Consider the following 13,449-nt stretch of genomic DNA (forward strand, 5'->3'; position numbering starts at 1 on the left):
CTCAGCAGCACCTCATATTGTGTCTCTGGTATCCACTGCAACACTAATGGGAGTTTTTTTTTTTTTTTTGCTTATGCAGGGAGGCAAGTAAAAAGTGTGCTCGACAAACTGAAACACTACCACACCATGGCACCGCTACTGCTGGAAGGAACAGAGCAGCACCCAATCAGCTGGCTCCGCTCCAGGGTAAGAAAGAGCACTGTATGTTGCTCACCATTTTTCCCTAAACCTCTAGAAAGTCATTTGCACTTCCATCATGATGTCTTGTTGCCAGTGTTTATTTATATTTGAATATGAGTTTTTGAAATGGAATAGTACTGACTTGCATATTCTCTCTTTAAATGAATAACATATTGAGTCCAGTGCAAGTTCACTTCAGTTCAAAATGGTATATTAGACTACGGTCCAAATTAGTTCTCAATGTACTGTATGACTCCCATACTCGGTATCATTATTGAGCTTAGCCTTTTAGCTCTAAAAGGGTCATTTGTGAAAATGAGTGAAAGGCCTGACTGCCAAATGGCACCAGAGGCACAAAGGCTGAGTGATGAGGTGATGAATCTTGAAAACTGTTTTAGAGTACATTAGATTAGATTAAGTGCCTAAAGCCGTGGCGACATTGTCGCAAAAAGTCACATGGTCTCCTTCATTAAGGCTTAATTGATTCCAGTCTCCGCACGGAGTTACTCCAGTAGTGAATATTACAGTCAAACGTCTTCTGTAGCTCAGAGCAATATCTGATTCTGACACATAGCACTTAGAGTCCATTTCACTGCCCGTTTCGGAGGCTTAGGCATTGAAAACTCAACACCCAGAGCTTTTTATAACTGTCTGAGATGTTGGGAATGTCTTTAATGCATTGTTAGGAAAAAGTTTTGTATGTCATGAAAATGCAGTGCTATAGCGAATGGTCGGCTTTGCTTTGCTTTCCGAGGTGATTGATTGCTATTAAACATTTACAGGTGGAGATTGAGGTTGTGGTGAGGCCGGTAACGTATATTAGGGAGGAAATCCCGCTCAGAATAAAGGACCTGTCGGTCTGCACCATGAGTGGCCCGACTGATGGCCCAAAGCCAAATCAGTTCAGCAAGAGTAATGGAGGAAGATATGCTCTCTCAGCTGTTTAGTAAGAAAAAAAAAAGAGTTATTCTGAAATATTTCAGGAGTACACGCATGCATTATTCTGTTTTGCAATTTGAAAAAAATATAATAAAAATAATAATGTGCACAGAAAACATTGAAGAATACAGATGTACTCTACACACATGGAATTATCATAGGGCCATGTCCAAAAAACGTATAGGTTACCTAATGTAACCTCGGTTCTCTCTGCAAGAGGGAACTAGTATTGCGAAAGTTTAGCTTACGCTACGGAAAGATTCATCAGATATTGAAGCCAAAAAATGGCTTAATTTTTGTATTTATTGTCAAAGCAGTGCAGCAGCTTACCACTGAGCCCAGCGTGACGGCACGTCCAATGAAGGGTGCTCGTGCCCTCATAGCGTCTTAGCCCGCCAGAATGGGCGTGGCTTAGCGTATATAAGTGGGGCTTGGAGGGTGTCTCCCTGGCTTTCAACGACTGAAGCAAAAGTCGCTCGTGGAGCGAACACTTCACTCGTTTTCTCTTCTGAAGAGAACCAAGGTTACTTTTACGAGAGGTTCTCTTGTATTATAAGTTATCTTACGCTACGAGAACCCTTTGTCAACGCCATGCACGCCAAGCATCCACTTCATGAGTCCCAGGGAATCCCGTGCTCCCAGGTAAGCGGGGAATAAGGCGGCCAGCAACGCGGTGGCGGCGGCTTCTTTTGGAGTCCAGCAATGCGAAGAGCTTCGCTGAAGAGATGAAAATCAAGGAGACAGCCTCTGAGCCCCGCTTATACAGTATACACTAAGTCACGCCCATTCTGGCAGGCTAAGACGCGATAATACCATAAATTACAACTGTGGAATTGTACATTAGGTTGCGAAAAACAAATATATATATATTTTTTTATATAATTTATGAAATCTGAGAACATTTACAGCATAGATGTAACGATTCACCAAGATGCACTCACTTGAACCTTTATGGCAACACTTCTGGCTTGTTTATCATAATTTATCAAGAATCAGTCTGTTTAAATTATATTTGTGCGTAAAACTCAGTTCATATTCCTCATGTCTTTGAGTCAAGTGAATGAAGATGCAGTGGCTATACATGAACACACAAGCTTTGGCCCTGTGCAGTGCTTGACACATTATTATGTGCAAAATGACATTTGGAGGGCTTCGTTTTGGCTCTAGCGCTGTCTGGTGCACTGGATCGAAACCTGAAGTCATTTAAAGGTGTAAAGGCTGTGTGTGTGTTTCAATTGGGAAGCTGCAGGGTTTAGAGTAAATTGGTTGAAACAAGAAAACAGGACATGAAGTGATTGTTTTGTTTTTCATTTATTTAGACACCTCCTGCTTCGCTGCGCATCCTAATCCTAGCAGAAGGACAACAGCTGATTTTATCCGTGGAGAAGAACCAGTAAGTCTCCCTCGCAACACTCGTGACTCTTAAATCGCCACACACATGATCAGACACACAGTTGTTTTTTTTACAACTTAATAACTTAAGCTATCATTAGGCAGTTAGCATATGGCTTCAGAAGACTGAATATACTGTATGGCGTAAAAAGCTTTAATAGCTTAAAAGCCCCAGTCCTGTAACTGCCTGGAAAAGAGGAATTAGCACAGGGTTTATTTCAGCATTATTGACCAATGTGTGATGTAACCATGATGTAACATTTTCTCATTTATTATTTAATGTATTTTATATTGCAATACAATTTGCAAAAAAAATATTGGGCTGAAACAGTAAACGGCTAATGCAGTAAGAGGTACTCAAGCAGCGTGAAACTTTACAGCTTGAAGCATTAAGCAGCTGAAACCTTAAAAGCTCTATAAATGTCTGGTTGTACACTATTTAGAGTTTAACTGAAAACTCACTTAAATTCCCGAATTTCAAATGTAAATCTGAACTGAAGTAAAATATAGAATTTGACATTGATTCTTGTTCTTGAATGGATCTGAGAGCATATATTGTGTATGAATTAGCCCATATGCAAATTAATTATGCACATATTGTCATATGAAGTAAGATGTATATGGAATTAAAAATTTAATTAAAAATGTATATAAACAATATATATTTATATATACAATTTACAGTATATATAATATATCTAATCCTTATAAATATGTTTATGTATGTTTACATAAATATATTTTTGATATATATCATGTATGTAATTATTTATAGACATAACATGTTTGTCTTTGTATAAATGTGTTTAATATGAAAATTATACATTGTATATTTACATATTAAAAAAAAACATGAATGTTAAAAGAAACACATATGGGGGCATAATAGATAGACGGGCAGAAAGAAAGAAGCAACGAGCCTACAAAGAAACTCCAGGGACGTCTGATACAGGCTTATCTTCTCTGTACATTAAGCTGAGCTCAACTCTTTCCCATGCACATCAAAAACACACAACAAATAACATCACTCATCCAGATAAATAAAACCACAACCTAAATGAAAGACACTCATAAAGCTTTGTGTGCCCATCATCACAGCAATAATAACCATCAAGTAAAATCAGTAAAATCTCATTTTTTCACTCGAGTGCATTTGATAAAAGAGCTTTGATAGTTCACATCTTTCTCTGAATTTTTTCTAACCTCATCCTGAACTAATTTCTGATTTATTTGGTGATCATTGTTGTTTTACCCAATGGATTTGTCCTCCCTGTATTCTCTAAGCTCAGATCAGCAATACAACACAGTCTAAACAACAGCCTTGAACTCAGTTTAACTCACAACGAACAGGAAAGCAATGCTGACTTTGATTGCTCATCCAAAGGATTTCCAAAGAAAAATGCATCTGAAGCGAACACTATAACGCTAAAAGACTCTAATCAGCAGCTGCCCAGTGAAGTTGTAGCTTTGCTCCACTTAATTTGCTGAATTCCACGTTCCTCTCAAGACTGAGTGAAAACACTTACCATAAATTAGGAAAAAGTCTGTCACAGTGAGAGCATGTGTACAGTGTTTTAGGCTGGATAAAGCCACATAATTTTGCATTTTTGTGAAGTTAACTTAAAACTATAGCTTGCCAACCTACAAGCTACTCATAGTTAAAAGTATTTAAAACTATTCTTTTAAAAAGGTAGCACCACAAGTCAAGTTATACTACCATGACAAAATGTAGCTACAGTGTAAGTACACATGCACTTTTTTACACTAATATATTTTTCACAAAATATTTTTTTACATAATTTGATAGCCTGATTACAAAAAACAAGTCTCACCATTAAAAGCAATGTCCCAAGCACTCAATAATGTTCTCATGATAATTTCATGTATCCTATTATGAGAGACTTGAGTTGCACATATTGCACTTAACTGTTTTTTTTCTTCCGTTTTTTAAGTGATTTCAATCATATTTCAAGCAATTCAAAATTATCATGGTGAACAGTGTGCATCTGAAATGTCTCAGCTGAAGGAAATAATCCATTATTTATCGGTTTTAATATTTACAAATTTTCCTTTCAGGCCGATATAATAACATTCAAACTGGACACATATCGGCCTATACGATACCGATACCGATATACCAATATACCAAAATATCGTCCATTTCTAATAAAAGTATTAAAGTATTTCTTTCTTTTAAATGTAAATGTCGAAAAAAAATTTTACAATTCATTATGGTTCATTTAATATATGATAAGTTTCTTCTCGAATTATGATGTTCCCTTTCCAGGGATGTCGAGATGCGTCGAGACACTGTGGGATGTGCGTGATTGCGTCATGAAGCCTCTTATGAAATCAGTCCAAACCGTAACCCGAGACATTTTCCTCCATTCAGCATTTTGGATTGATAAAAACTCAACTAGTGAAGGCTAACGTGAATTTTCACAAAATGCACCTAAACCTTTTACTGTATGCGCTGAAAGGATGGATTCATTTTTGCAGCCGGTTCATTGAAATGCACCGTCCGAAACAGACTAATTCGCCCAAATTAATTGGATTTCCCAGTGGTACTTGAGAGAGAGAGACCTTCTGAGAGTACGTTTGATTATTGTCATTGCTCGCTCGGTTGTTAGGCTGCATAAGCAATATGAGGCATGAAAAACAACAATGTAGTGCTTGTAAAAATAGCTTGTTACTGGAAAAGCTGCACTATTTTGATGATCTATGCTGTCACGCTACTGAAAAAAAAAATAGCTTGTAGCATACCTACATCTAGTTAGCTGTCAGTCACTTTTTTCATTCGTTGATTTTCTTGAAGTGTTCTTCCTCTTTTAAACTCTAAATCTTGATAATGGCATTAGAGATATCCCAGACACTGAATTGATCAAAGTCCACAGGACGTTTATATGAAGGAAGATTGTAGGAAGATTTAGAGCTTATTCTGGTTGACTCAAACAGCTGTTACTGAGGAAGAGTGCCATTCAAAGGCTTCCTTTTATTCATCCAAACAGGAAGGAGCATAGCCAAGCACACAAAACATGTCATTACTGTGACAACTGCAAACATGACCATATAAACTTGGACTCAGTGTCCATGAATGGACGGGGAATAGGGTTGTTGTTTGTGTGAGAATGGCATCATTGACTCTCTGCTCTGATGTCAGACTGAAGCAAAATTAATGAACTGAGTCCAATAGAGAGAGAAACACACTATTACCAGAGGACTATTAGAGTGGCCCTGTGATTCTGGAAGCAAGGTGAGGATAATGAGTAAGGAGTCCTTCAACAACTGACACAATACACACACCTGGCCTGTTACATAAACTGTTTAGACTATAGTCTTACAACAAGTAAGCCATCTAATTTTTTTTCTTTAAGACGGGTCATAACAAATCAGTTCCATAAAAAGGTAGATTGGTGCTATTTGAATCTGAAAAGTAAGACTGATTATTGGTTCTTAAGTCAGTCTTAACTTAGCAGCTATGTTTTTGGCTCATGTAGTGACCTTTAAAAATAAGGCCACAATGACAAATTAGAAATATTGTTTTTTCTGATAAGATAGCCTCCCCCTTACTTTTGCATATTATAATAAAGGTAATTTTTTTTTAATTTAATAGTAATAAAAAGTAAATGCTAGATATTTAATATACTGGATCTCATCATATTTTAGATGTGATAATAGGTCACAGATGATGATCAATTTGGTCAGACAGATATAGTTGGCAATGCAGCAAACCCTGGTGCTGGGAAAAAACAATAGTATCAGAAGAATTAACTTTTTATTTGACATGTTTCATATATATATATATATATATATATATATATAAATTAATATCCAATTCTCTTTGCTTGTTTTTTGTATTATTAATACATTGTATGCTATGAGAACTGCAATTTTTATTTTTTGTTAATGTTATTTATTACATTTCACATTCTTACTTTAATATTTATACATATTTATATTTATTAATATTTATAATATTTATAAATAACATTTTCTAACTGATTTAATTTTTATTTCCCAACCATGTTCTGAAGTAAGCACAAGGAAATATACTCTTCAGCTGATCTGTGCTGGTGGAATTGGTGTCTGTAAAAGGTGAAGGTGTGAGGTAGTATAGAGCATAAACCACTCCTGTTATTAAAAATTCCACACAATTTGTATTGTTGTGGAGGTTGGCTGTCTTTCACCTTGAGGGTTTGTTGCTTTATAGAATATGTAAACTACAAAATGATAGAAAGACTGAGAGAGAGCAAACAATGAAAAGAAGAAAGAGGAGATGAGGTATACAATGCCACGCTCAATTATGGATTCACTTGTGGACTCGCTTGTAAACTTTCCATCTGTTACAAATTACTTCTCTCAGAGGCTTCAATTATTTCTTCTGTCTTCAAACTGAAATTAATGACATGGTGTGTAGTGTAATCAGGGGTTGTGGAGTGCATGAATGTGGGAGAGAGAGAGAGAGAGAGAGAGAGAGGGAGAGAGAGAGAGAACATAATAAGAGCAAGTCGTTTGACAAAGCTCTTAATGACAGTGTATGACAGGACAACACACCATTTTTTAGAAGCATGCGAAAACAGCTCATATTTTTATTATACTGAAATTAAGTTGTCAAAAAACAAAAACAAAAAAAACACAAGCTTTTTATCTTATACAAGCAAGAACCACTATTATTATTGCTCATAGTTATTGCTCATAGAACTGAACACATCCCTAACCTAACTATTAAACTTTGGCACATAATTGTCCCGCACCCATTGTATTAAGAACATGAATGATGACATGGCTCTTGTAGCTTATTGATCATATACACTCACCTAAAGGATTATTAGGAACACCATACTGATACTGTGTTTGACCCCCATTCGCCTTCAGAACTGCCTTAATTCTACGTGGCATTGATTCAACAAGGTGTTGAAAGCGTTCTTTAGAAATGTTGGCTGATATTGATGGGATAGCATCTTGCAGTTGATGGAGATTTGTGGGATGCACATCCAGGGCACGAAGCTCCCGTTCCACCACATCCCAAAGATGCTCTATTGGGTTGAGATCGGGTGACTGTGGGGGCCATTTTAGTACAGTGAACTCATTGTCATGTTCAAGCTTTGTGACATGTGATTTGAGCTTTGTGACATGGTGCATTATCGTACTGGAAGTAGCCATCAGAGTCTTCAACAGTGACCTAAAACACACTACTATCCACCTAGAAACACCCTGGAAACTACCCAGAGCACCATATACAACCACCTAGCAATGCCCTAGCAACCAACCCGAACATCTGAGCAAATATATAGAAACATTCACCAGCCACATGGCAATTCAGTTCAAAATCCCTCTTCTTTTGTTTTCATAAATAAATATTATTAACATGTAATTTACCTGCAAGACATGTTATAGAAAAACAGCCTGAACTCTTCCGCTTTTGACCTCTGTGAAGTGGGTCAGCTGCCAGGGGCACAGAATCATCAGCAGTAAGAGGAATGAGGAGAAGCTTACATCAGTGCTTTTTGCTTGTCAGTGTGTATGCCAGTGCATTATCCACAGTTGGTGGCAAGGAATAAAATAGAAAGAGAGAAGCACAGAGGGCGAGTTATGCTAATGTAATTTGGTTCTAACCATCCCTCAATGAAGCAAGCGCAGCTCGTTTGAAACACTATATGGATTGGTTTGTCATCAGCAGGCTGCTTAGATGGAAAAAAAAAAAGATAGAGAACATAAGGGTGAAATAGAGCATTGCCAAGTATATGGTAAATTATGCCTTTCTGGATGATTTTTCATATGGGCTTTATGAAGTGTGTTGTTCAGAAGAGTCCTTGGCATATTTATCTAAGTCAGCCGATTCACAGAAGTCATTTAAACTTTTGAAAGCGAGGAACTGCAAGTATGTGAGATTTTCCCAGAAGATATATTTTTAATAACCCAGTGCCACGTTCTGTGTATACACTTATTCTTTTGTTTGTGAACCTACTCCTCACCAAGTTTTGACTCCTGGTTTGTGTACCTCTGTGGTATATACTGTACAGTAGCTTATTGGGAAGTTTGATATCTGATCAGTTTATTTTATTATTATTTTTTTAAGACATACATTTTGACACTTAAATTGTGCATTATCAGTACCCACACATGACAGCTTGGGGTCTAAAAGCATCTTATGTTTCAAAGACTGCATTTATTTCATCTAAAAAAGGGAAATATTTTTAGTTGATATTTAAAGTTAGTGTTTTCTATTTTATAATGAACTTTATTTCTATGATAGCAAAGCAGACGTGAAAGCAGATTAAGACAATGGTAAAGAGAAACCAAGTGCAGTTTATTTAATGTGTCCAAAGATCCGAAAACATGAAACAAAGTATAAACATAATCCAAAACATGAAAAAAAAAAAAAAACATGAACAAAACTTGACTATGAACAGATCTAGCAAATAGAAACATGGAACGCATGCATACTTCATGGCAAACAAAAGGGCTTAATAGGGATCACATGACAAAAACAACCAATGAGAAAAAGACACATGAAACAAGGGAACCAATCAGAACATGACACATATGGAAAGGGAAGCACATGACATGAAAAACTGATTAACTGAAAACTGATAAATGCTGCATTCAGAGGACGCATTCCAAAGCTGGAAGGCATCAAGGGCCAAGGCTCGTCCGAATGCAAAGTTCATTTCACTTCCTGTCTTCCTGCTTTTGATATCCCAAAATCCTGTGCTTTCCAGTCTGTGACAATTGAGCTAAAAAAAGATGGCGTCTGAAAGTTGCGGCTGGTCGTCAGTTTGTGTGTAAATGTACATTTTTAATTAGTGTCAATGATCAACTTATGATGTCATTTCTAATGATAAATAACTAATGATAAATGATAAATAACCTTCGTGCATATACACTGCCTGCAAAGTCATTGCCAGATAGGGCAGTGAGGCAACAAGTCAACTGCCTAAGTTTTCGGATGCAGCCATGATCACATGAGGGTAAAGAGGTCATATAACAAGAACCGGGAACCAAACTACAAAATAAAAGCTCTGAAACATGAATCAAAACCCAAAACCAATCTTGACACTTATCAGCATCATTACTCCAGTCTTTAGTACCACGTTACTCAAGAAACATTTATTATTATCAGTTTTGAAAACTGTTGTGCTGCATAATATTTTTGTGGAAACTATATATTTTTTCAGGATTCTTTGATGAATAGAACATTAAAAAAGAGGATTTATTTGAATTTAAAAAATTGTAACAATGTAAAAGTCTTTACTGTCACTTGCTGAATAAAAGTATTAAATCTTTCTTTAAAAATTTCTTGGTTTAAATACTTAAACCCTACCTATATATGGAAATATATTTTTATAGTGAGGCATTTTCAGTATTTAAAAACATGATTTGACATATACTCACTGCTGATTTAGAAAATCAAATGCTATTGTGAGCATAGTTCATTCTTATTGAAAACCTAGCTTGAGTTTCTCTCCTCACTGAGCACCGAAGCTTTAAAGGTCTCAGTTTCACAGCCATCCAGCCTCACTTTTTTTCCCCAGGAGTCTCTAGCAGCTGACCGCTCCATGATCTCATCACTGAAGGTCAACAGTCAAACCAGGAAGTGATTCTTTTTTATCGACCGGTTGCGGTAACAGCAAAAATAGAGGAAACGCTCCAGTGAAAAACAAAGGGGATTTTCAGAAAGAGAGAGAGCTGACAAACAAGGGTCTGAGTATTATCCAAAGGGAAGTTATTCACAGGAAGCAGGGAGCTACAGTACTTTTTGAGTGAGGTTTGTTGTAGCATTGAGAACTTGTACAATAATTACGCTACAAAGTACACACCAAGTTTTTAATCTATCTCGTGAGTGTAGATTGATCTGATCACAAAACATTTTGGACGTTCCCATTAACTCTTTCCTCACTATGTCTCACTGACATAATGTTCCATCATTTATGAGACAACACTCACCCGGCATAATATTCTGGCTTTCCGTGTTTTCGCTATTAAACGGTGGGGGACAATTTTACATAACTTCTGAAAGTGTAAAGCGTCTCCGGATCAAAAAACAGGCAAAAAAAGGAGCAGAAACAAGCAATAGAAACATTTCTTATGCACGTTCAGACTGATCTCATGAAGTAGTGCCACGCCAATTTGTATTTCCATTTTTGGCGTGCTATCAAGACGCATAATCGCCTTTCAGCGTGTTTATGAACGCCGTTGACTTAACGTTATATAAATATATGACTTACCTCAACCCTGTCCCTAAACCTAACTGTCACTGGGGTTAATGGCATTTATGACTGTTCCCTTACCATCCTTGGTAAAAAAAAGATATGACTTACCTCAACCCCATCCCTAAACTTAACCGTCACTGGGGTTAATGGCATTTATGACTGGAGATTTGACTGTGTGTACAGACACGCGGAATGACACGGACGTTAATGGCGTAGACATACAAGCATACACGCGGATACACGCGGATAGCTCAAAATGCGTAGAGATAACACGCCACCTGACTCGAAAGTGGCGTGTATGTTTACGCAAAAGTCATGATGTCATGTTGGCACGTTGTAGTCATTGTAGTTTTTTTAAATTAATTTTTCTCAGCTTTTTGTTCAAAATGTTGAACTTAAAACCTTTAAAAAAAAAAAACAGTGAATGAAGAATAAAGTAGCTGTTCTGTTCTTTCTTTTGATATATTGCATGTTCAGGTATTCAACAAAATATTTGGGGGGCCATGAATGTTTTGTGAATAAAAATGTAGGTGTTAGCTACTTAAAAAAAAAAACACTGACACTTTGAACATTCAAAACCTGAGAATGATCCCCGTTAGCTGGGTGCCAGGAATAAACAGAGCCTTTTTCTTGTTTTCTCCTGAAGTTTCCATTCTCGTTTTTCATGTTTTGCCTCTATCATCTGTCTTTGTTACTTTTGCTCGACACTAGCTAACAACAAGCTGACCAAACAAAAGCTTTGTTAGCTGTTTTTCTTGCTAGGCATCTGGATAAGTTAATGAAGAATGCTCTGCAGTGAAAACACACTTCTGTTGCATTTTTCACAGATGTTTTAAAGCCTCACAATCATTACACACACTGCTCTAAGGCTTACTGCTAGCGAATAACTTGATTCTTTTACACTGTGACAAAAAAGCAAGAATCATCCTGCACTCTTTCAGTCTGACTAATCGTACACAGATCAGATGTACCATCATAAATAAGATCAAGAGAAGATGCCAGAAGGTTGGTCAGATCTGTGTAATGAGCCAAAGAGGAGACTATTAAACTAGTACAGAAGCATCAGTGAATCTTTAGGGAGACCTAGAGAGAGAGAAAATAGATAGAGAAAGCGGTTAATGGTGTGGAAACCAGCACAGAGAAATAGCACATATTTACTAGAGCCAAGAGCCGAAATCTGCTAAATTGTATTCAAGTGCGAATGCCCCTTTCTCCCCAACTAGTGAAGTAGGAGATCTTTTGGTTTGAAGAAGTTCTTAATGATCATGAAAGCCACAGTTTCACCCCTCCTGCTGAGAAAAAAGTTTCTTGGCTGTCATTTGTTATTTATCATCGAGTGAGTCACAGATTTCCTTACTAGGATCACTCAACATCTATACAGTTCAGTGAACTGCTTTGGCTGCCTTACGAAAGTAACACAACAAGAAACGTTAAGTATAAACTTCCAGACTCGCAGTGCTGTGTCTGGATGGGTACTGTTGCTGTTATGTGGTCTCCAGAGCTCAGATTATACACGGACCAGGATAGGCAGTGGAGCGTACTGTGGAAATATAATGAATGAAAATAAAAGTAAAGTGGTCTGAGAATGGGATTAAAAGGGTATGTTGATATTGATGTTTTACATAAGTTGCTGGGTCATTTATTCAATCAACACAATTAATTCAGAACACTGATTCATCCAATAACGAAATGAGTGAGTCATTGAATCAACTAAACAGATTTGTTCAAAACACTGATTCAAAGTGAAACAAATGATTCAGTGAGTCATTCACTTAACAGATTTGTACATTCAGCTACAAAACACCAGTCTAGTGTATCACTTTGTGGTGTTTTTTTTTTTTTTTCATCTGGCTTTGTTTGGAATTATTTCAGTTGAAGTTACTGGAAATATCGTGTATTAAATATTGTTGAAAAAAAGCTGAGAAAACAAAGTGCATAAGAAATGGTTTATGCCTAATCATGCATCATTTAATGTTCTTTCTATATAGTAAATAAATGTAACCTGTAACAAAGACACAATAAAATAGTGTTATCAAATTCAGTTGCAAATATTCAAAAAGACATGGAAATTCTCCATAAATCACAACATTGTTGGCACTTTTATTTTTAGTGAAACCCAGACTTCATACTTTTTTAAAGGGTTAGTTCACCCAAAAATGAAAATTATGTCATTAATGACTCCCCCTCATGTCGTCCCAAGCTCGTAAGACCTCCGTTCATCTTCTGAACACAGTTTAAGATATTTTAGATTTAGTCCGAGAGTTTTCTGTCCCTCCATTGAAAATGTGTATGGTATACTGTCCTTGTCTGGAAGGACAGAAGGAAGTTCTCTAAAGGAGTGAGAAAGAAAGAGAAAATGCAAAGCAAACAAGTTCTTAATTAGTATTTTTGCTGTGTTTTTAAAGTGCGAAAAAAAAAAACTACAGGATTTGATTGTTAACAGACGAAGGCCTGGTTTCACAGAGAGGGCTTAGATTTAGCTAGGTCTTAGTTGAATTAGGGCATTTAAGTAGCTTTTTTAAATGTGCCTTAGAAAAAAAACTTTACTAATATTGAGACAAAACAATGGCACTGGCATATTTATAAATATGTCAGTGCAAGTTGCTTGATGTTTTGATGTTTGATAAGGATGATGATGATGATGATGATGATGATGATGATGATGATGCCCTGGGCTTATTTTAGACATTGAACAAAACACCTTGACAAATGACATTACTTTTGT

General features: G+C 36.6%; 1 protein-coding gene across 2 annotated transcripts in view; it reads left to right on the top strand.

Annotated features, from left to right (window-relative positions):
* adam12b (ADAM metallopeptidase domain 12b) overlaps positions 1–13,449 on the top strand; it is a 76,606-nt gene that overhangs the window by 12,079 nt on the left and 51,078 nt on the right. For both annotated transcript variants that reach the window (XM_039668305.2, XM_039668309.2), the window contains exons 2-3: positions 80–186; positions 2,439–2,512. In XM_039668305.2, the coding sequence (XP_039524239.2) occupies positions 80–186; positions 2,439–2,512 (181 nt within the window). The remainder of the gene's footprint in view (positions 1–79; positions 187–2,438; positions 2,513–13,449) is intronic.

The sequence above is a fragment of the Pimephales promelas genome, chromosome 15, assembly GCF_988280905.1.
Source record: "Pimephales promelas chromosome 15, fPimPro1.hap1.1, whole genome shotgun sequence".
Classification (NCBI taxonomy): domain Eukaryota; kingdom Metazoa; phylum Chordata; class Actinopteri; order Cypriniformes; family Leuciscidae; genus Pimephales; species Pimephales promelas.